This window comes from Leucopleurus acutus (assembly GCF_964270905.1).
Source record: "Leucopleurus acutus genome assembly, chromosome: X".
In the NCBI taxonomy this organism is placed as follows: domain Eukaryota; kingdom Metazoa; phylum Chordata; class Mammalia; order Artiodactyla; family Delphinidae; genus Leucopleurus; species Leucopleurus acutus.
Genome location: NC_139148.1, coordinates 96,079,648 through 96,103,392, shown reverse-complemented (window position 1 = coordinate 96,103,392; position 23,745 = coordinate 96,079,648). Strand labels below are relative to the sequence as shown.

General features: G+C 42.8%; 1 protein-coding gene across 8 annotated transcripts in view; it reads left to right on the top strand.

Annotated features, from left to right (window-relative positions):
• CHRDL1 (chordin like 1) overlaps positions 1 to 23,745 on the top strand; it is a gene marked incomplete at both ends in the record, with an annotated part of 112,630 nt that overhangs the window by 50,814 nt on the left and 38,071 nt on the right. For 4 of the 8 annotated variants that reach the window (XM_082864137.1, XM_082864142.1, XM_082864141.1 and 1 more), the window contains 2 exons: positions 13,964 to 14,109; positions 15,530 to 15,623. The exons of 1 other annotated variant lie outside the window; for it this stretch is intronic. In XM_082864137.1, coding sequence (XP_082720263.1) covers positions 13,964 to 14,109; positions 15,530 to 15,623 — 240 coding nt within the window. The remainder of the gene's footprint in view (positions 1 to 13,963; positions 14,110 to 15,529; positions 15,624 to 23,745) is intronic. 3 more of the 8 variants (XM_082864140.1, XM_082864139.1, XM_082864138.1) reach the window with 1 other exon arrangement.

Sequence of the window (23,745 nt, the reverse complement as noted above, 5' to 3'; positions counted from 1 at the left end):
GGTGGGCCGATGGGTGGAGCTTGAAATTACTCCCACCAGAGACTGTGGCCTGCTTGAGAATTGAGGTCCCTTTTTTGAGAATTATTGATCCAAAGCAGTGATTCAGCCTCACACTGCTTCTCTAGCCTTGGTAAATCCAAAGATGGTAACAAACCTTACTTACTTTTTAATCCCTGACCCCTATGATCACCTTTCCCACTAATAACTTTACAGTGAGGAGAAGGGCCGTCGTATGAGCACCTGGCTGCCAAAAGAAGAATCCCAATTTCAAACTGGAAATTTGCATGAATCCTTGACATTTCTTTACTATTCATGCCTCCGTTTCCTGAGGGACAGTCACCACCTTATGGCAGTCAGCAAGTGGAGTCCTTTTGAATCTAGATTCCCTAACATGTCCTTTCTGTTGTCTGTATTGTGTACGCTTACCTAAGTTCCTCTTTGCCCAGCAGGGACTTTGGCTTTGGCTCTTAAAAGATTTCCTAGGAGGAGAAACATGCTCTTTTCTGTTTTCCTCTAGTAGTTCGGTGACATGGCAGATGTTCCAGCAGCCCCGAGGCTTCATCTGCCACCGCCTTCCCTGCAGCCTCTGCCAGTGGCCTCCAGGGACCACTTTCTGAAGCCTGCTGCTAACACTTTTCCAAACACAACAAAAAGCGTGTTTGGGGATAAGTTTTCTCAATTAATCCTCAAGTACTGAATGCCTCTTTTCTTCCTTTAGTCTGTAATATGATGGCAATAGGCTCTTTCACTAGCCTCCTGACAGGACCTGCCTCCAAGCTCACGGCCTCTCCTCCAGTCATCCCGGAACAGTCTTACAGAAATGTAAATCTCATCGAATAACTGCACTGCTCAGATCACTTCACTGGCTTCTGGCTTCTCCTCGTATACAGGAACAATCCTAACTCCTGGGGCCAGACTGTATGTTTCAAGTTAATAGTACTCTACAGTATTTCACACGGGGCGTTTTCTCTTGGTTTGCAGTGCTCGCACGGTTGAAAGCAGCCGGGTAGGAGAAACATTCAGCTGGGTCTCAGCTGAAGGTTGAGTGACCGGAAGTGGGAGAGGCGTCCTGAATTCAGTACTTTCTAGCAAATATACAGATTCTCAAAATATCTAGTTATTGGATGTGGTATAGGACAGTGCTTCCCAGTGTCCTGGGATGTTCATAGCTGTTAAACAGATGAGAAAAAAGAGGTCTGGTGGCTCAGGAAAGTCAGTTGGAGAAAATGCTGGGCTGTAGTTAAACAGCTTTCTTGACTGTGGGATTTCTGAGATCCTTTTTAATCATGCCGAAAGGAATATTGTGAACAGAGACTGTGGATCTTTTCCCAGCTTTATCTGAAGCACAGAATTTTGTTTTCACAGAGCGTCTTGTGGACAAGTAGTGCTCTGCAGAGCGGACTTGGGAAATGCTGGTGTAGGCAATACAAAGGAATGCTTGACCGCACTCCCCACTGTCTCAGCCAGATGCCTCACATTGTTTCTGTAAATGCTGCTTGAGGGTAGTGACTAATTTGTCCATTTCAAAGGGTCATTGACCTTCAAAAAAAAAAATGCCTGTTTCCCAAAGGATTAGAACTAACCAAGTAATAGTAGAACTCATTCTTTATTTAGGGAGAAGAGGAAGGCAGTGAGTGACACACATGCTACCACAAAACCTGTCATTAACAATTAGGCGTCATGCAGAAGAATTGATTTAACATTTTCATCTCAACTGCAAGTCCATTTATTACAGCGTTGGATGATTAAAAATTAAAAAAAAAATCATGTAGTAGCAAAAGAATAAGAGAAACCTATCAGATCCACTGCAGAAGGGGTTCTTTTTGTTCGGCTACACACCCAAGTTCAGATGAACATACGAGATTTGGGAATTAGCCCCTGAAAACAAGGGGATTTGTGTTTTATCTTCTTCCTCAATTGTTGGACTTGATTTTAGCAGGCTTCTCTTGCCCTCAGGTTTTGTGGCTCTGTGTAAAATTAGGAAACCTAAGTTTGAATCCTGGCTTTGGCACTAAATAACGGTGTCCCCTTGGAAACTCTAGGCCTCATTTCCATCTCTCAAAAGAGAAGGCCATTTCCAGTTTCCTCCTGGAGATATACATGGGAAACCCTAGAAGGCTTATGTAATGAGATTGGAATGGTCCATGAGCTGAATAGTGGAGCTGATGATAAAGCTGTTCAGTAAAGTGGAAGAAGACATTTTGACAGGAAAGAACGTAGAGGTTCCCTATGAAGATTGGATTATGGGAAGCTTTCACCAGTAACAGCTCTGAGCCCACAGAAAGCTGAAAATAAGCGTGCCTAGCCCTAGAGCCCTAGAAACTGGACTGAGTTGCCTGCGGATATCCGGTGATGCTGAGGTGGAACCCACAGGCTCCTCGCTTGTATTAAATAGTGGGGGCGCCTATTCTGGATCATGGAATGCTTTGAGAATCTAATGGGACCCACGGACCCTCCTCCCAGTAGAATGCACGTACCCTCATACACTCAAAATGCACTTCGGAATCACTTTCGAGAATCCTATTTATTTCTCTCCAGCTCTCTAGGACTTAAATGAAGAAGGACCTCATCTCGGAGGTGCACACTTATCGCTTAACAAAATTAATAATAGACCCTCAGTATTCGAGTACATGTCACTATTTGGGTGTTTGTCCCTTTGTTCCGGTGCTAGAGCCAGGAGGAGATAGACAGGTCAAGACGGAAGCCCCACCTGCTCTGTACTTGGTGATCACTCGGCAAGCAGTCTACCTGTTAGCAGGTGCTAGGCTGTAGGGTACAGACAGGCAGACCATTAGAGTTGCTGCAAGGAATCAGAGTGTGTTTGACGGATAGTGAGGGCTGGGTAGGATGTGAGTAAGCAGAGGGTAGTCTGTGGGCCTGGTTGGGTCTAGCATGAGTCAGGGCAGAGCTGGCAAGGGACACAGTGGGGATGGGGACCGGCTGGTCTAAAGTAGAGTGTTCTTTAGCCGAGGGGATGCGTCTCTGAGATGTGCTTCATCACCCTGGCTGGGCCGTGCTGTGATGCTGCTTCGTACCCAGAGCTTCAGCTCCGGGTGCTTGCCCACAGGCAGGTGACTGACACAGCCAGGCTAGAACTCCTACCTGAAAGGCTGAGGGGTCTTTTCTGAGTTGGCAGAACCCTCATGGGATTTTTAGGCTCTGGACGCCGGACCGCTGGAGCAGACTCAGTTATACATCTCTTTTTGCCTTCAGACGGACTGCACTTGGTAAGCTGGAGATAATCAGAATCAGTTGTCCACGTGGCATGTAGCTTCTTTTCTTCCCAGGCCTTTTCAAGAAATAGAATCTGGTTTGTTCCTTCCACGTCCCTGTAAAGTAGAAGCAAGTGAAACGATTACCCCCAACATACACACACGTACTCACGAATGCAGAAAGTTCTTTAGGAACCGAGGCCCAGAGATGCAAAGGGACAGCGGTCCCATCACACAGCAAGTCAATGGCCCAACCCAGCCAAGAATACATGTGCTCCCTTTCTCCCCCAGGTCGAGTGCCAGGCCTGCTGTCACCCCTTGCCTCATGGAGGGATGCTCACCTCTTGCACAAAGCCTTTCCTCAAGCCATCCTTCTCATCTGCCTGACAAGGTGGCATTTTCAGGCAGGGTCAGCTACTGACTGACAGCAGTTGAAACGTGAAAGGAAGTGGGATGAAAAACAGCCTGCAGAGCTTCCCTGGTGGTGCAGTGGTTGAGAGTCCGCCTGCCGATGCAGGGGACACGGGTTTGTGCCCCGGTCCGGGAAGATCCCACATGCCGCGGAGCGGCTGGGCCCGTGAGCCATGGCCGCTGAGCCTGCGCGTCCGGAGCCTGTGCTCTGCAACGGGAGAGTCCACAACAGTGAGAGGCCCGTGTACCGCAAAAAAAAAAACAGCCTGCAGAGGGGTTCTAGATGAGGAGGGGACGAGCTGGGATCACACCGGGGGTGTGAGCTTTCAGTGCCCTCTTCCCCTCTCTTCTGTCCAGCTGGACTGGCAGATGACTGTTTCCTCTCACTCGGCACCTTCTTCGTTGGGACAGAGTGTTGTGTCTGTCTGTTGAGCTGCAGAGTGATCTTTTGAATCTGCTGCAGGAATTTCCTGGCCCGGGACCCCACCAGGGGTTGGGCCGGGGGTCGGAGTAGGGAGGCCACTAGTCGCGCTGAAGAGTCTCCTTGAAGATTCAAAACGGGAAGGTCCTCCCCCCATCGCCCGTCCTTTAGCTCAGCTGTCTGGCAGACCTACCCCATCTCCCAGGGTGGATACCCCATGGACAAGATTATGAATTGGGATCGACCCCCGCCACCCCTCTGTGGTTCTCCCGTTGTCATTTACCTTTCTATTCGTCACCTGCCTCCCTGTCACCAGGGTACGCAGCACCTTCGTTTTGTCCAGGCCTGCCCCAGAATATTTTCATCATCCCAAAAAGAAGTCTCGTACCTGCTAGGAGTCAACTCCATTTTCCCCTCCTCTCAGCTCCCGGCATGCGCTGAGCTGCTTTCTGTCTCTATGGGATTTGCCTGTTGTGGATATTTCATGAATATGCAATCATACAGTATGTGACCTTTTGTGTCTGGCTTCTCTCGCTAAGCATAATGTTTTCAAGGTTCATCCATTCTAACTGAATTATATTGCATTGTATGATACACCACATTTTGTTTATCAGTTCTTCCACTCATGGACACTGGGTGCTTTCTGCCTTTTGACTATTGTGAATAATGCTGCTCTGAAGATTCCTGTACAAGGATCTGTTTGAGTCTCTGCTTTCAGTTCTCTTGAGTATATACTAGAAGTGGGATTACTGGTTCATATGGTAACTCTAGGTTTAACTTCGGAGGAACTGCCAAGCTTTCTTGCACAGCAGCTGTACCATTTGACATTTTTACATTCCTACCAGCAGTGTATAAAGGTTCCATTTTCTCCACATCCTTGCCAACACTTATTATTATCTTCTTTTTTACTATAACTGTCCTAGTGGGTGCAAAGTGGTGTCTCACTGTGGTTTTTGTTCTCCTCACCGCTACCAAGATGTTGCTGTTTATTGGGGAACTGCTCCAACCTTCAGTATTCATTACTATGAACTTATTAAACCTCTGGGAAAGGCAGGGCCCTACTCTAACTAATGCTTGAAGTTGGGGCCATGTCAGGCACTCTGGCAGAGCAAAGAAGAAGAGAGTTTAGGGACAGAGTGAACTTGCCACCTTTGGAAGCTCTAGCATGGCACGAGCAGTCTGCTCTACCAATCATCTTCCCTTCCCCCAAAGCGACCTTTGAGTGCAGAAGTAGTTATACAAGTCTTCCCTGAAGAGGTGACACTGCAGCTGGGCCGTGAAGGGTGGACAGAAGGAAAATAGATGAAGGGGAGAAAGGGAGAAGCATTCGAAACTGAAAAATATGAACTACTTTCCAAAGAACAGCTCAGATACTGAACCAAAACAAAGATGAAACTCAAACCAATCAACAGTGACTTTTGTTTAGCAGCTCTAGAAAGCGTGCAGCAGGAGAGGAGGCTGGAAATGATGGCCAAAATGCAGTGGGAAAGGTGGTTTCTTTGCCCTTCAAGACCACTCAATCACAAATACACTCGTGACCCTTCTGACTCCTAAATTCACCTCTCTGGGACCCTCAGGAAGTCCAAAGCAGAGACTCTAGGTTTGATAGATGGCTCTGGCCAGAACTCAGCTGCTTGGCTAGAGAAATCACTCCTGGTGGGCTCCCCACTGAGATAGGGGGATAGGGCAAATGGAGTCAGCTGGAGGTTGAGCTATATAAGGATTCTTAGCGAACGTGATGGGCTCAGAAGTGACTCTAGTCACCACTCAGAATCCGGCAATACTTGAGAAGTTCTACAGGATAGTGAAAGACGGTTGTCTTAGTCAGTTTGGGCTGCTGTAACAAAAATAGCATAGACTAATGGCTTAAACAACAAACGTTTATTTCTCACAGTCCTAGGAGCTAGAAAGTCCAAGATCAAGGTGCCAGCAGATCTGGTGTCTGGTGAGAGACCACTTCCTGGCTTGTGGATAGTCGTCTTCATCCTGTGTCCTCATATGGCTGAGAGCAGAGGTCATCTCCCCGTTGTCTCTTCTTAGAAGGGCATTAATCCCATTCATGAGGGCCCCAACTCCCAAAGACCCCCACGTCAAAGTACCATCACATTGGGGATTAGGTTTTCAACATATGAATTTGGTGAAGGGGACACAAACATTCAGCCTCTAACAGGCACTGTAAGGAATAGGCAGCCCCAACCTGCTTTCTGCCTTCCATAAACTCTGTCATTTACAGCTAATAGTAATGTAACAGTAACAGCATTCATTGAGCACTAATATGCGTGTGGTACTATGCTGAGCGCGTTATGGGTCTCACCTCATTTGATCCTCACAACAACCTGTGAGGTGGGTACTATTATCAGCCCCATTTTATCGATGTGTGAACCGAGGCTCAAGAATGTTAAATGACCTGCTCAGCTAATAAGTGGGATCTAATTAATAGTGGAGGTGGAATTTGAACACAATTCGGACACCCTGAAATAAGGCCTTTCCTCCCACTAGGACAGCTCTCAGAGGCTGTATTTTTAGTAAACGCCCCTACATTGAGCCTTAAGTTCTGGAATGTTTCACACTCCTTGCCCTGTGCTCTACAACCTCATTATAGATAAAGCATCAAAGGCCTAAGTTACAATTTAATTATCTAGAAAAAAAACCTATTTTCAAACCTTGTCTTCCATTCTCACCGTGATATGAATTAGTCAATAAGATGAGTGCTAAGCTCCCCTATCAAGGCCTCAATGTGATGGGACACAGAGGAGCTAAGTTTTTATGGAGGAGGAGAGTTTGGGGAAGATATGAAAATCATAGGTCTCTGCCTAAGGACAGCAGGTCTAGATAAGTCATCATTTTGAGCAACCCAGGGCGAAAAGAAGTGATAGTGTTTGGAGCGCTGACAGGAAGAAATCTAAATGGTAGGCATCATTGCTTTAGCTCATGGACCCATTTGAAGCAATACCTTTGATTTCAGTGAGCATCCCAGTCACCTGAACCCACATGACCTCAGAGGGTGAGCAAGGTTCTTGGAGGGAAACTATACATACCCACTGTTTGGGATGCATTGATTCTGCAAGATGTGTCACATCCTTGCTGTATGCTGTGACCTAGCTTGACCAGGATGCAGTGCCCAGCTGTTCTTCCCTCCTTGGAGGAGCACAGGAGGTTTCCCATTAGCACCCTTCTTTGCCTGCTTTCTTCCTAGCTGGGCCAAGGCCCAGATGTCAGCTCAAATTTACAGACTTTATTGAAAACAGTTTGTTTCAGAGAGCAGTGTAATAGCCCCCCACTCTCCCCAAAGGGGCTAAATAGTGTCTGTAAGAGAAAACCGTCTCATTGTAGTCACACTGGGAACACAAGAGTCCTAGCTAGGGTCTGTCCCACTAGTAGGAATAGAGCTGGCTTCTATGACCAGCTCTGTAGGATTGATTTTCCACGGTTGGAAGGGACCCAAAATGGCCATCAAGTTTAGCCCCTCACCTTGAGTTAGAGTTTTTTTTTAAACATACACTCTTCAAATTTAATTTTTCAGTGGGAAATACATTTGTATCCTTCAAGAATATGAATGCATATGTGTGTATGTGTATATATGATTATATATGTTTACGCTCATAAAGGTATATGTAAAAGTATGCAGTAAGATGTCTAATTCACCCCTGTCCCACATCCATTCAATTCTTACCTTTCTCCTCAAAACATAGTCTCCCCTTATAACTTTTAGTATTTTCCTATGTATCCTTCCAGATTTTCTTTATGAAAATATAAGCAAATATGAATACGTACTCTTAAAAAATTATATTCTCTTTACATAAAAGGCAGGATATTATCCAAATCATTTTGCACTTGTGATTTTTTTCATTTAATAATCTGTTTTTCTGTATTAGTGCATAGAGCGCTTACGCATTCTTTTATACGACTGCACACTATTTCATTGTATTAATGAGCCACCACATATTTAACCAGATGTCTATTGATGGACACAGAAGTTGTTTCCAATCTTTTGCCATCACGAACAATGGTGCAGTGAATAACTTTTAGATTTTTCACACACACGCAAGTATATCTGTAGCGTGAATTCTTAAAAGTAGGATTGCTGGGTCAAAAATACACATATATATTTTTTTTATTTGCCACATCAACAACTTTATTTTCTCGCATAGAATTCAGGTATAAGCATGAAAAGTAGATTAGTTTTTAAAACCTTAGTTCTTCTTAAGGCTTATGTTAAATATCTTCTTTCCACCTAGCTTTGTGCTGGGTACTATGGTGTGGACAAAAGAACAGAGCCCGTAAACGACAACCTCAAATAGTTTATAACTGGTTTGGAGAAATAAAATATATCTACATATAACGAGCAGAGAGAATATTAAAGCCATATTTATGACAGAATCCATGTCAAAAGAGTAACTGTTTTACTTTCACTTTAGATGAAATGATAAGCTTTGGAAACATTTATTTAAAAGACAAGCGTATCCCTCACACTCTTCCTTGGACCTCCTTTTAATTTTTGTTATATACATGTACATTCAGAAAATACATATATTTTAAGATTGAATGATATTGCTAAATTGCCTCCATAGTGTTTGTATCAATTCTCCACAGCCTTGCTGAGAGAATTTATTAATCAAACTTTAGGATTTTTGCAAATCTGATAAGAAAAATGGTTATCTTGGTGTCGTTTTTTTTAATTGAGGTATAATTGACATATTATATTCGTTTCAGGTGTACAACATAATGGTTCAATATCTGTTTATATTGCAAAATGATCAACTCAATAAGTCTAGTTAACATCTGTCCCCATATATAGTTACAAATTTTTTTCTTGTGATGAGGACTTTTAAGATTTATTCTCTTAGCAACTTTAAAATATGCAGTACAATATTATTAAGTATACTCACCATGATGTATATTCCATTCCCAACACCCCCCCACGCCCCTGCGTCTGGCAACCACCAATCTGTTCTCTATATCTACAAGCTTTTTTTTTTTTTAAGATTCCGTGTATAAGTGAGATCATATAGTATTTGTCTTTCTCAGTCTGACTTATTTCACTTAGCATAATGCCCTCAAGGTCCATCCATGTTGTCGCAAATGGCAAGATTTCATTCTCTTTTTTTATGGCTGAATAGTATTCGTGTGTGTGTGTGTGTGTGTGTGTGTGTGTCTGTCTGTCTGTCTGTCTGTCTGTCTGTCTGTCTCAAGGAAATTAAAGGGAACATAACCTCTTCTTTCAAGCCCTCTACCTTCATCTCCATATTACCCTCTCCACCACCACCTCCAGAATGGACTGTGGCTGTGCTGGGACTACACCACTAGAATGAGAGAGAACCAGACTGGAAACACTGGCATCAGGCTCGGCCGTCAAGAATAAAATAGGAACGTGAGTAACAATAGCAATGGCAAAAGAAGGGAGGGCTCGGAGTCAAGGAGATTAGCAACCATACTTGGGAGCTCTGGACAGGTTTGCATTTATCTCATAAACACTGGGAGCTGACTTACAAGTGGCCTTCCTGACTAGCCCAGAACTGGCCCACTAAGGAAGTAGAAATTTGAGGGTAGGGAGAGTGGAGAAGAGAGCCACCAGCATGAGGATGTTGGGTTCCAGAGGCTGGGAGGAGGGGTAGTACTAGGAGGGAGAGATTGGTGTATCAAAGGAAGTGGGAAAGGACCACAGACTTTTTGGTAAAACTTGCCAGTTGCTCTGAAGGGGGGAAAAAAGCCTGTCACAAGGTTATTCACACTGAGATGTTACTGACAATGTGTATCCTCTCAGAGAAGTTTGGGGATTATAAAATCTGATTGCCGAAAGGCAATCACTAATCCAAAAGAATGTACTTCTAATGATGGCATTTTAGGCATCCATGAGAGAAAGGTGGTAAGAGACATTTAGGATAAGGGAGTGTTTTCTGAGCACCCCAGAAATTATAGTTCTGCTTACATATAAGATCATCGCTCATGGGGGAGAAGGAACAGTTCCTTTTGGCAACACCATTGTAGTCAGATGGCTGAGTGCTGGTCTGCTTACCCGACAGCGTCCTTCCCCCACTCCTCCTCGGAGTGCTGTGTGGGATTTGATGGGAAATGGGAAATGGCAGAGGCTAGAAGCCATGCAACCTGGTCACTTCTGTTGTAGCATTCCCCTGAGGGCTCCTGAAGCCAGCCTTGCTTCAGACTGATTTTCTGCCAGATTTCGGCCAGGAACACAGAATGTGTTCCAAGGATTGTTGGTTAGAAGCCCAGCCACCTTGGAAAATCTGGGAAGGGAGCGTGTAGAGTCTGAGGTGGCTTTTCTTGCCTCTGGAGTTCCTTGCATGCTGTTAGCCCTCCAAAGATGCAAGGGGAGATTTGAGTTCCATATCCTATTCTTAGATAGAAAAGTCAAGGCCCAAAGAGGTAAAGTGACTTGTTCAAGGTTATGGGAGGTGGGTACCCGAGCTGGGATTATGACTCAGTGATGCTGCCCCCCTCAGTTTTTAAAAACTTTCTTTTCTTTAGTAAAAATTGTATATATTTAAGGTATACAACATGCTGATTTGATATACATACACAGATTGAAACGATTACTGCAGTTAAGCTAATTAACATCATCTCCTCCTCGCCTGGTTACCATCTATTTTTGTGATGAGAGCACCTGAAATCTACTGTCTTAGCAAATTTCCAGTATACAATGCAGTATTATTAACTATAGCCATCATGCTATACTTTAGATCTCTAGACTTACGCATCCTACATAACTGCAACCTTGTACCCTTTGACCAATATCTCCCCATTTCTCGCACCTCCCTGCCCCTGGTAACCACCATTCTAATCTCTGCTTCTATATATTCAAATTTTTTAGATTTCACATTTAAGTGAGATTATGCAGGTTTTTTTTCTTTCTGTAACTGGCTTACTTCACTTAGCATAATGTCCTTCAGGTTCAACCATGTCGTTGCAAATGGAAGGATGTCCTTTTAAGGGGATGGGATGGACACTTAAGTTGTCTCCATATCTTGGCTACTGTGAACAATGCTGCAATAAACATAGGATACAATAAACATGAGAATGCAGATATCTCTTCCAGGGACTGAGTTCATTTCCTTTCTGCCCTCCAGTTTTGACACCCACTGTGTGAAAAGAACAGGAAACTTCAAGGCAGGAAAACTATATTTCTTAGTTGGCTCTTCTATTAATAGCTGTGTGACATGCACCAAACCTTTTGAGGTATCAATAGCCTCATTTTCATCATTCTCCCCTCACCCCATTAGGGATCTTAGAAGAATGCAATAATAATAGGAAGAAGTTAAGATAAATTTCTTGTGTAAAATTAGCATTAAGCATAACCATAATTGGTTTCCTTTTCTTTGATTCTGTTTTGTCTTCTTTTTTGCTTTCTCTCCATCTCTTGTTGAGTACATTAATGCACTCCAATGAGATCCTGAGAACAATTTCATTGTTTTTATTCAAACAGTTGTATTGAGGTATAATTTACCCACCATAAAATGGACTCATTTTCATCATAGTTTTGAGTGATGGGAAAGAAAGAATGGTCTCTTTTTTAAAAAAAATTTTATTGAAGTATAGTTGATTTACAATATTGTGTCATTTTCAGGTATACAGCAAATTGATTCAGTTATATATGTGTGTGTGTGTGTGTGTGTGTATATATATATATATATATATATTTATATTTCAGGTTATTTTCCATTATAGGTTATTACAAGATATTGAACATAGTTCCTTGTGTTATACCATAATTCCTGTTGTTTATCTACTTTATGTATAGTAGTTTGTATGTTAATCCCATATTCCTAATTTATCCCTCCCCCCCCACCTTTCCCCTTTGGTAACCATAAATTTGTTTTCTATGTCTGTTAGTCTGTTCCTGTTTTGTATATAGATTCATTTGTACAGTAATTTTTTTTAGATTCCACATATAAGTAATACCATATAATATTTGTCTTTCTCTGCCTGACTTACTTCACTTAGTATGATAATCTCTAGGTCCATCCATCTTGCTGCAAATGGCAATATTTCATTCTTTTTATGGCTGAGTAATATTCCATTGTAAATATATACCACATCTTTTTTAAATTAATTAACTATTAATTAATTAATTTTTGGCTGCGTTGGGTCTTTGTTGTTGCACACCGGTTTTCTCTAAGTTGCGGCGAGCGGGAGCTACTCTTCGTTGTGGTGAGCAGGCTTCTCATTGCAGTGGCTTCTCTTGTTGCGGAGCACGGGCACTAGGTGCATGGGCTTCAGTAGTTGTGGCACGCGGGCTCCGTAGTTGTGGCTCGTGGGCTTAGTAGCTCTGTGGCATGTGGGATCTTCCCGGGCTAGGGCTCGAACCCATCAGGCAGATTCTTAACCACTGCGCCACCAGGGAAGTCCCTATACTACATCTTCTTGAACCAGTTGTCTGTTGATGGGCACTTGGGTTGTTTCCATGTCTTGGCTATTGTAACTAGTGCTGCTATGAACATTGGGGTGCATGTATCTTTTCAAATTAGAGTTTTCTCTGGATATCTGCCCAGGAGTGGGATTGCAGGATCATATGGTAACTGTATTTTTAATTTTTTAAGGAACCTCCATACTGTTTTCCCTAGTGGCTGCACCAATTTACATTCCCACCAACAATGTAGAAGAGTTACCAGGATGATCTAACTTTTTAAGCCTCCCTCTAATGAAACCCACAACTCCGCTAACTTCTGTTCTTCCACTATCCCACAGCATGTACTTTCGAAGCTCTGCTTGTAGATAATAACAATTATCTATTGTTAATTTGTACACTGATGGTTAGTTTAACCTGGGCACTTGTTCATTGATATTTGGTGTGTGTATATGTGTGTGTATGTGTGTGCACAGCATGTACTTTAAGGAAGCCCAATGAAAAGACTTCTCGAAACCATTCACTTAGAGTCAGCTCACCAAGTGCATTGACCTTTTTGCTACATGGCAACCCTGTGCCAGACTCCATGGAGAAAGACACGTGTAAGGCGGAGTCCCACGTCTTCAAAAAGCAATATATACAAATGTGTATATGGGTTGGTAGGAAAAAATGGAATTTAGAGACAGAGGACCAGATATCAATTCCCTTTTTCATCACTCACTACCTTTGTGACTTCAGATAAGTCATTCAACATCAGAGACTTGTCACCCTCAAATGAAAAACGAAGATAAGAATCTGCCTTACTTGCTTCACAGTGTTCTTATGAGGCTCCATTGTAATAACGTATGTGAAAGCTCTTTGTAAATTGTTGGCTAGGTGACTATAATTCGCAAATATGAGTTACCGTAATATTCAAGTGCCAAATGGTGTGCCTCAGACATCAGATGCTTTGAGAGGTGCAGATCGTGGGCTGGAGCTGTTAGGGACTACTTCATGGAGGAAAGCGGACTTTTGCTGAGCCTTCAGAATCAGACAGGACTTCAATAGGTGGAAAAGAGTGGCAAGGAGGGGGCAATCTTGGTGGAGAGACTAAAAAGAAGCAAAGACTCCAGAGGCTAGAACAAGCATACAAGCATATACCAAGTGTTATAAAACATGGGAAGGGTTAAAGTTACCAGGGTAGTTATAATAGGTGGTTCCTTATCAGAAAAGACTCCCTCCTTCCAGGCAAGTTAATACCTTATTCATCTAACACTGTTAACTCCATCAAGGCAGGGGACTTGTCGTTCTTCACTGATATCTCTTTAGTGCCTGTCACAGTGCCTGGTACGTAGTAGGTGCTCAATAAATGCCCCAAATTTGAAGGAATGGATGGATAGTCACATGTCACTTGTTATTCCTGTCTGGCTGCTTTAATATTATCGAAGTCATCAGCCACTGAATTAGGGACTATTTTTAACTCTCTCCGTGTGGTACAGCCCCATCTGCTGTTGGGATTTGTGAAATTCTTTGCAATGATGCCAATACTCGGTGTGGTTTTTCTCCACCCTGTCCCAGAAGACTCCTTACCCCCAGCGAACAATAGGGTGACCAGCAAGTCGTGTGAGTACAACGGGACCACTTACCAACACGGTGAGCTGTTCATGGCTGAAGGGCTCTTTCAGAACCGGCAACCCAACCAATGCACGCAGTGCAGCTGTTCGGTAAGACCCTGTATCTTGATGTCTCTGCTATCCCCTACCCAAATAAGAGCGCTTCCATACTTGTACTTTTAGTTTAAGCCTACACTGTAGGGTGCTTGATTGGAAGATGAATCGCATCTAAATCATGAGCCTTCCTGACCTTAATCAACCCTGATCAACTCTGTTGAAGAGGTCAGACCCAGTCATATCCCGGCCTTAAAACTTTAGCACTGCTTAAAAGGACAAAAATGAGTTGATAATCTTGATCTGTACTTCTTTTCACAATAATTACACCACCAGAGCCTTCATCTGAAGAACTCAGTTATTTGATAAGCCTTGGAAATGCCATGGGTGGAAAAGCCACTGGCACCATCTGGGGCCACTCAGTCCAATTCACAAGAAAATGGGGTGTCTCTTGGTTCCCATCTCTGAAATATTCCACTAACCAGTCAGTTCCTGGTGCCCTGCAATGAGAAAAGTCTCTCGACAAATGCTTGATCATGATGATTCCTGTGACATTATTTGTCAAAAGAATTGTATACTTCATGAATGAGGTGTACTGATTACATCATCATCTAATTGTGCGGCCCAGAGAATGTAATAGATAGAACCAGAAAAATGGAGTAAAATGGGTGTTTAAGCTGAAGTATGAGGGGATGAAGTTAGATGTAGAAACAACTTTTCCGCCTATAAAGGGTATGAAACACTGGATTGACAAGGGAAGCTAAAGAATCTCTTTGCTTAGGGATTTTTAGTAAAAATATAGCATCTCAGTAGTTTGGGAGAATTTGGTCGTAGCCATGCTTCCCTAATGACCTTTCAGGAACCTTCCTAGCTCCAGAACAGTATGCTTCTAAGAACTAAGATCAAGGCTCAAGGAATGATGTTTGGAACATAGAATTTTAGGGAGGACAAACATAACCAGCAAGTGCATTTGATCCTCTCCCTCGCCTTGTGCTGGACTGAGCTGTCCATTCAGATGATCTTTTATAGTTTTGTATCACCCCAAAGAGCTTGTCTACTTGTTTTGGAAGGGAGAACTCTAGTGCGTGTTACGGAAGGCAGGTATTGTGCAAATCTGCATTTCCCCAAAGCCCCAACATCCAGCTGAAGCACGATAGGGACCAGAATGGACAGAAGAGAGGGGCAAGACTGTATTGGTGGTTTGGAGTCTCATGGCAGCCCTCACGCTGACTACTTTGTTTCATCTTAGACCAGCATGCCTGATGAGAATTGCCATCTCCTGTGACTTAGTCTCTGGCATGGAGAAATAGTAAATAGAAAAAATATAACGCATCATAAAAGTTAGGAAGTGCATATAACTGACTATGGAAGAGCATGGGGGAAGGGCGTTTGAGCCCCTACTCATCCCAGGTACTGAGCTAAAGCCTTTACATGTACTGCAGCTCCTTCTGACCTTAATTCTGTTCCTCTTTGGCAGGAGGGCAATGTGTACTGTGGTCTCAAGACTTGCCCCAAGTTAACCTGTGCATTCCCAGTCTCTGTTCCTGATTCCTGCTGCCGGGTGTGCAGAGGTAGGTATCCTGTTTCCCAAGACCCCAGGTCCCGCCATCCTGAGTAGCAAGATTTAGAAGAGCAAAATACCTGTCCAGTGTCCTAGGGAAAGGGAACTTTCTATGGTAGCCTTAGATTCTAAGGATGCTTTCAATCACAAAAGGAAAAAATAAAAGCACTGCTTTTAAGGGTCACTCCCTGAAAGAAACTGCACTGGGCTGGAGTGCAGCCGGGGGAGAGGGGTGAGAGTCATCTAATGTGAAAGTATCTTTGTCTCTCCTTCCTTAATCCCTTCTAGCTTGGCCCCTACATTATTGTATTGTAAAACACAGGGCATTTCCATACACAGCCTTAGAAGGAAGAATGGGCCTCCCAAAGCACTGATGTGACCATTTTGAAGATTAGGCAGGGCAGATGTAGGTGTATTTTTTAAATCCCACAGTAAAGTGGTGACAAACTTAATAAAAGCAAAATGGAAAGCATCGTCTTCTCAAATTATATCCAAAATGGAATCATCATCTTCTCAAGCCAGTTTTTTCTTCTTTGGGTTTCATTTCTTTGATGACAGTACCAATTTTTTTTTCTTTAGGTTTCCAAGATCAAACATAATCACCTTTAGTTTCTCTTTTATTGCCTCTTCTCAAATTACCAAATCTATCAGCAGTCCTCTATATCCCCCCCTTTTCCCCCTTTCCCTCCTAATTTTGTCTTCTTTCCTTCCATCCGATGTGCTTATTGAATGTCTACTATATGCTTGGCACTGTGCTAGAAACTGGATGCGTAATGGTAAATATAGTAGACATACAGGGCACTGCTAGACTATATGGCATCTTTATGTGAATTACAGAAAGGATCCCCTTACTTAAGATACTTGACTGCCATTTCACCAGAAAATCCTTGTGAATGTACCTCCTTAGCTGACGCACCCTTGTGCAGGACACAACCTGTACAACCGTATGTGGCATACACAGCAGCCAGGATATGTTCTTTGCTCTTATGGAACTCACATTTTACCTGAGAAGACAAATAATAAACAAGCAAGCAAACAAATACCTAAATATAAACAGTGTGAGTACTGTGAAGGAAATAAACAAAGGACCAAGATAGAAAATAAGAGGTGAAGGCGTTTAGGTTGAATTGTCGGAAAGGCCTCTCTGAGATGACATTTAAGCTCAGACTTGAAAGATGAAAAGGAGTCATCCATGCAAAGGTCCTGGGAGGAGAGCATTCCAGGCAGAAAGAAAAGAAAGTTCAAAGGACCAGGCAGGGAAGAGCTTATAGCATTCAAGGAGCCTAGGGACCAGTGTGGTAGGAATATAGTGATTGTGGTCATAACTGGCATGCGATGAGACTGGAGAGGTGAACAGGAAGGAGTCAGACCATGCAGGACCTTCAAGGCCATGGGAAGGAATTTGGATTTCCATTTTTAAGTGCATTGGGAACCCACGGGAAGGTTGTGCACAGGGCATGACATGATCTAGTTGATGTGTTAAAAGATCTCACTTGTTTTTGTGTCCAGACTAGATTGGAGGGAGGAAATAAGACAAGTGGAGAGACCAGGAGGATGGGTTTAGCAGTCTCTCTGGTATGAGAGAGTGGGATTCTGGTCTGGGGACACAGTGTAGGGTAGTGGTTCAGACTGGGGGCCTCTGGAACCAGGCTGCCTTGATTCTAATCCCAGCCCTGCTACTTTCTAGCTGGGTGATCATGAGACAGGATGTACTCACCTTTCTAACAATCTTTACAGTGACAGTAATGTTACCACCTACCTCCAAATGGTTGTGAGGTTTAAATGAGATAATGCAGGAAAAGGACCTAGGACACTGTATCGCATATAGTGAGAACTAGTAACGAAAATTGGACAAATTTGAAATCCAGTAGGCCCCGCATATCTGCAAGTGTCACGTCCGCAGATTCAACCAACCATGGTTCCAACATATCGGAGAAAAAAATAAATCCAGAGAGTTCCAAAAAGCAGAACTTGAATTTGCCATGTGATGGTAACTATTTACATGGTGTTTACATTGTATTCCCAACTATGCATATAGCGTTAACATTCTATTAGGTATTATAAGTAATCTAGAGATGATTTAAGTATGTGGGAGGATGCATGTAAGCTGTATGAAAATACTATGCAACTTTATATGAGAGACTGAACATCCTCAAATTTTGGTGTCCATGAAGGTCCTGGAACCAACTCCTTGCAGATACTGAGAGAAGACTGTATATTTAGAGCATTGGTTCTCGGCTATGGGTGAATATTGGAATTATTTTGGTAAATTTATGTCCAGACTGGGGATGGGGGTGGTGGTGAGGGAGGTGATTCCAACATGCAGCCAAGGTTGAGAGCCACTGAGTTAGAGGGAAAAGATTATAGGATTTGCTGGTAGCAAATAGGTAATTGACTCCTATACATTGCTGCCGGCTTAATCTTTCAAAGAGATAGCCTTAAGCGTGCTACACCCCTACTCAGAAGGCTTTATGCTGACACATATCGTGCTTACTCTATGCCAGTCACAATTCTGTGCACTTGACAGATATGAACTCATTTAATCCCATGACAACCCTGTGTGGGGAGTATGATTGTTATGCACATTTTTTATAGATGATGAAACGGAAGCAGAAAGAGGTTAGGATCCTTGTTCAAGGTCATATAGCCGGTGAGGAAAAGAGCTAAGATTTGAACCCTGGAAGTCTGGCTCCAGACTCCAGGCTCTTAACTACTCCACTCTGCCACTAAAATGAATGGTTCCCTGTTGCCAGCAGCATACTTGTCAACCCCCGACCCTGACAGTAAAGGCCTTTCATGCTCTAGCCTCCAGTTACCTTTATAGGCCCACATTCTTCCATTCTTGCACCTCAGGTTCTACCCACATTGTTCTTGTGTTCTCTTACCTTTGTGCCTTTACTCTCTCCTCTGCCCCTCAATCTCTCTCAAACTTTAGTGTGCGTCAGAATCACCTGGAGAACTTGTTGAAATTCAGATCCCTGGAGCACAGCTGCAGAGATTGTTTTGGTGGCCTTGGGAAGGGCCCCTGGCGTGTGCATTTAAACAGGGCCCATTGTCCCTTCTGATGCAGGTGGTCAATAGACTTTCACTTTGAGAAACCATTCCTAAGACCACATAGATGACTGGGAGTGGCCTGAAATGATGGCTTTACATCTGAATTTAGTACACTTAAACTGAGCCTATTAAAAGTCTGAAACCTGAGTAAGCCAATAGAAGAGTAACCAATGTCAATCTCTGATTGGTCAGAACATCTAATTCCAACCATATGGCAAGCCAGTTTGGGGTGAACGAACAGCAGACATTTCATGATAAGGCTGGGAGGAAAAGGAGACAAAACGGCTTCCTAGGTTATATCTAACCTGTACAGTAACCCTGAGAGGAGGGAATGTTGCCTTTCTCTGGAAAATCCTTTTCCTCCATCTCTGCCTGTAGAAATCCTGCCAGTTCTTGAAGACCTAGCTCAAATGCAGCCTCCTCGGATCCTAACACAGGTAGTCCTCAGGTTACATTTGAATAAATACTAGCGGGAAGGCCTTTGTCTCTTCTCTGCATTCCCACCTTCATTCCAGTTTCTCCACCCCTAAATCCTGCTTCTCCTTCAGAGGCCAGTTCGAATGCCACCTCCTCCAGGAAGCTTTTTTTTTTTTAATCCTATCATTCAGGAGTAAACTCCCTCATCTCTCTGACTCTTCAGGGCCTCACCTGTGCTTCTTCAGTAGAGTTAATCACCCGAGCACATTTTGTCTTTTATTATGTGTGCCCATGTCTTATCATCGCTACTAATGTGTGAGCTCCGTAAGGCAGAAACTATTTGGGGCTCATCTTTTTTCCCCCCACTGCACCGGGCACAGAGTAGGTGTTATTTGAATGAATGCACACTCGCTTGGAAATATTGCCAGAAAGTTAGTCATGGTTTGAATTAGATGCTACTCAAATAGGATATTATTTGCGTTTTTTCTTCCTCTGAATTACTGATTGACTGTGGTAGATGGTACTGGCTATACATTGGTTCATGGTCAGTAGGAAATTACCTGTTGTCATTCCCGATCCTCCACATTGTTTTTTCTTCCCTACCTCACTTTAGCACACTCTAATTAATAGTTCTTTTAGAAAGAAATTACCTTATTCGTAGTACCCGTACATGCTCATCCTTTTTACTATGCTGTTTGTACCAGCCCTCACAAGTCACCGTGGATTTAGTTGCAGCCTAATTTGATTTATGCTTCACTAAGGCCCTGGATCTTTCCATTCCTGTTTCTCACAGTGGGTGTACTGTCCCTCAGTACAGCTGTGACATTTCTGCCAGTAAAGCTGGGTATTTTGTTCCTCGCCTCCTTTCTCAATCTTTGCCCCAACTTAATTTGAGTCTGTTCCAAAAGGAAAAAAGTCCGTTTTTTAAAATTGAAGTATAGTTGATTTACAATATTGTGTTAGTTTCGGGTGTACAGCAAAGTGATTCAGTTATATATTTTATATATATATATATATAATTTTCAGATTATTTTCCCTTATAGGCTATTATTAAAGATATTGAATATAGTTTCCTGTACTATATAGTAAATCCTTGTTGCTTATCTATTTTATGTTAGTAGTTTGTATCTGTTAATCTCATACTCCTAATTTATCCCTCCCCACCCCCTTTCCCCTCTGGTAACCGTAAGTTTGTTTTCTATGTCTGTGAGTCTGTTTCTGTTTTGTATATAGATTCATCTGTATTATTTTTTTAGATTCTGCAGGTAAGTGATATCATATAATATTTGTCTTTCTCTGTCTGACTTACTTCACTTATTATGATAATCTCTAGGTCCATCCATGTTGCTGCAAATGGCAATATTTCATTCTTTTTTATGGCTGGGTAATATTCCATTACATATACGTAATGGAATTGTATATATGTGTGTGTGTGTGTGTGTGTGTGTGTGTGTGTGTATATATATATATATATATATATGCCACATATTTTTAAACCAATCCTCTGTTGATGGGCACTTGGGTTGTTTCCATGTCTTGGCTACTGGAGTGCACATGTCTTTTCGAATTAGAGTTTTTGTCTTTTCCAGATATATACCGAGGAGTGGGACTGCTAAATCATATGGTAGCTCTAATTTTAGATTTTTAAGGAACCTCCATACTGCTCTCCATAGTGGCTGCACCAATTTACGTTCCCATCCACAGTACACGAGGGTTCCCTTTTCTCCACACCCAGGAGAGTTCATTCTTAGCAGAGGTGTACACGTAGTTACTACTATAACCAGATAATTGCTACAGTCCATTTGTTGGGCTAAGGTGATTTTGCTTGGGGAAAAATAAGGTGAAATCTAAACTGAAGAGCAATTAATAAAAGAAAGGAAACTGCAAAAAGACATTATTGCATCCAGTCGGCAATATAATGCGAAGGAGATAGGCTCTGAAGCCAGAAGGACATAGATTTGACCTGGCAGAGCTTCTGTCCACTAGTGATGGGACCTTGGGCAAGACACTGAACCGTTCAGGACCTCGGTTCTCTCAGGTGTGAAGATGATAATTATAATATCTACAACCTATGGAAAGGTGATAAAATTAACTGAGATGACATAGAAGCTAGGAGAAAGTCCAATACAGAGTTACTGCTTAACAAGTGATCATTATTATATTTTATATAATAATGACTCTATTTATTACCCTGGGGTTAAGTAGAATTGTACCTTCTCTATCTCTGATAGTCTTGCCTTTTTAGTTACTTAATCTCCATATAAAGAACTATATTTCTAGTCCTTCTCATGGCAACACATCCTGGGACTAACCATCTGCTCAACGGTTCTCTTGTCACAATTTAAATTTCTTTTATTTTTGTTATGTCTTCAGAAGCAACGGGTAAAAGGTACTTGTTATTGATCATGTGTTGCCCCTTCAACATACTTGACAATTCATTAAGTTCTCTCTTTGCCTTCTCTTCTCCAGCCTAAATAAACCATTCTCTTTCATCTTTCCCTCTAAAGACTAAATCCTACACTTTCATAAAATTGATGCTTTTTTCTGTCTTTAATTTCTTTATATGTTTCAGTTGTATATAATGTGATTGAATCTCCTTTGAAGTCCTTATTTCTGAAGCACCTAGTTATTTTTTTTCTGTTGAAATGACATTTTTAACAAAGGTATACCTTGTATAAGCGTATTACTCATACAGCAGACAACCCAGACACACTTCTCCCCTATGCTGGCTGCCCTAATTGCAGGCAAAATACCACAGAAGAAATAACCTTTTTGAGTGCTGAACTTGCAAACCTTCATATAAAGGGCCCCATTGAAGCGGGCTCTCTGCACTGTCACCAAACACTAACATGTGCCTTTCTTCCTGGGTCAGGCAGCAATCTTAGCCATGGGTTGAATCTAAACCCTAGCCTCAGTTGTTTAGACATGTCTTTGAGGCTAGGACAGTCAGGAGAGTGTTGGCAGGGTGTGTGTCATTGCTGGCATTTCAGCAAACCTCATCTGGACTGGAAGCATAGTGCAAACAGCCGCTGGAACCTTAAGGGAAACTTTATCAGAAGAAAATCTCTTCAGAGACTGTACCACGGCCACATTCTGGGCAGGCAGTCCTCACACCCAAACCCACACCCAGCTTCCCTCCACCGTTGATCATTTCTGCTTGTCTTCTTCCTATCTTGCCAAAACAAAGGGAAGGCTGTGTTCTTGGACTCTCGGCAAGGGAGACATATTTCGGTAAGCTATCGGCTGTATTGAGAGCCAAGCCTGCATTTGGTAGACAGTGTACATATGTGGCAGTCACTCTGTGCCAAGCAGTGGTCTAAGCGTTTATGTGTGTAACAGCTCATTTGCTCCTCACAACAAAGTAGGGACTATTCTTTTCCTCATTTTACAGGTGAGGAAACTGAGGCAGAGAAGTTAAGTGATTTGCCCAAGGATACATGGTAATAAGTGGCAGAGCTAGAATTTTAACATTGTTGGCCTGGCTCTGGAGTCCCAGGTTCTTATGCTGTTTGGTGGGAGCCATCCAGAGGAGTGTGACAAGAGCCCCTCCTCCTGCAGGGGGTTAAAGGGAAAGAGAGGGCATGCGTGGCACACTGGTATAGGCAGATAATCCCAAGAGAGTAACCACACTGCCCACTTTTCCCCATCAAGGCCTCAAGCTACCCATTCCCAACCATAGGGGAACACTCTCTCTTTCTAGGCTCAGAGAGGCCCAAGTATAAATGTCTACCTTCTTTCATTCAGCAAACATTTGTCGAGCAACCATTGAGTACCTGGCACTGTGCTGGTACCGGAGATACAGTGGTAAACAAAACAGACCGGGACTGGAACCAGTCCTTGCGGAGTTTAGTGGGAAAGACAGACATTTATCAAATGTCGAGACAAGTAAATATAAAATCGCAACTGTGCCACATGCTGCAAAGGAAAAGTGTTACAAAAGCCAGTAATGGACAGGGGTCGATCTACTCAGAGAGGTGCAGGAGGACTCTGAAGACGACCATCTCTCCGGCCTCAGCTCACACCGTATTCCTCTTTGCTCTCTGCATCGCAGGGTGTAGGAGGATTGACTCAAAAGTTGGGGGGATAACTGGTGGCAGTCCTATCCTCCCAGGATCCTTGACTTCTGAGCCCACCATGAAACCAGCCACTCTATGTTGCAGGAGTATCTATACTGTCCTTCCTACACTGCTCCCGCTGCATATACTCAAGTTCAGACTTCACTTCTTAAGGAACTGCTTGATCGTGTTGGCCAGTGTCTACCATTTCTTACCATATTATCCAATCTCAGTTCTGCAGCTTGTTTTTAAAGGCCCTCTGTCAAACGGTCGGACCCTTCCTTAACCCACTACCCATCCTCATTTCTCTGACACCAACACACACACCTTCTCCACTAGGCTGACACTTCTCTTTTTATAATATGCCATGTTCCTCCCCACCTTTAGCCCTGTTATGTGCCTCTCTTTTTTATTCACATGAAATATTATATGTTTCAAGTGTACAACATAGCAATTCAACATTTATGTACCTTATGAATTGATCACCACAATAAGTTTAGTAACCATCTATCACCATACAAAGTTATTACAATATTATTGATTATATTCCCTATGTTGTATATTATATCTCCGTGACTTATTTATTTTATAACTGGAAGTTTGTAC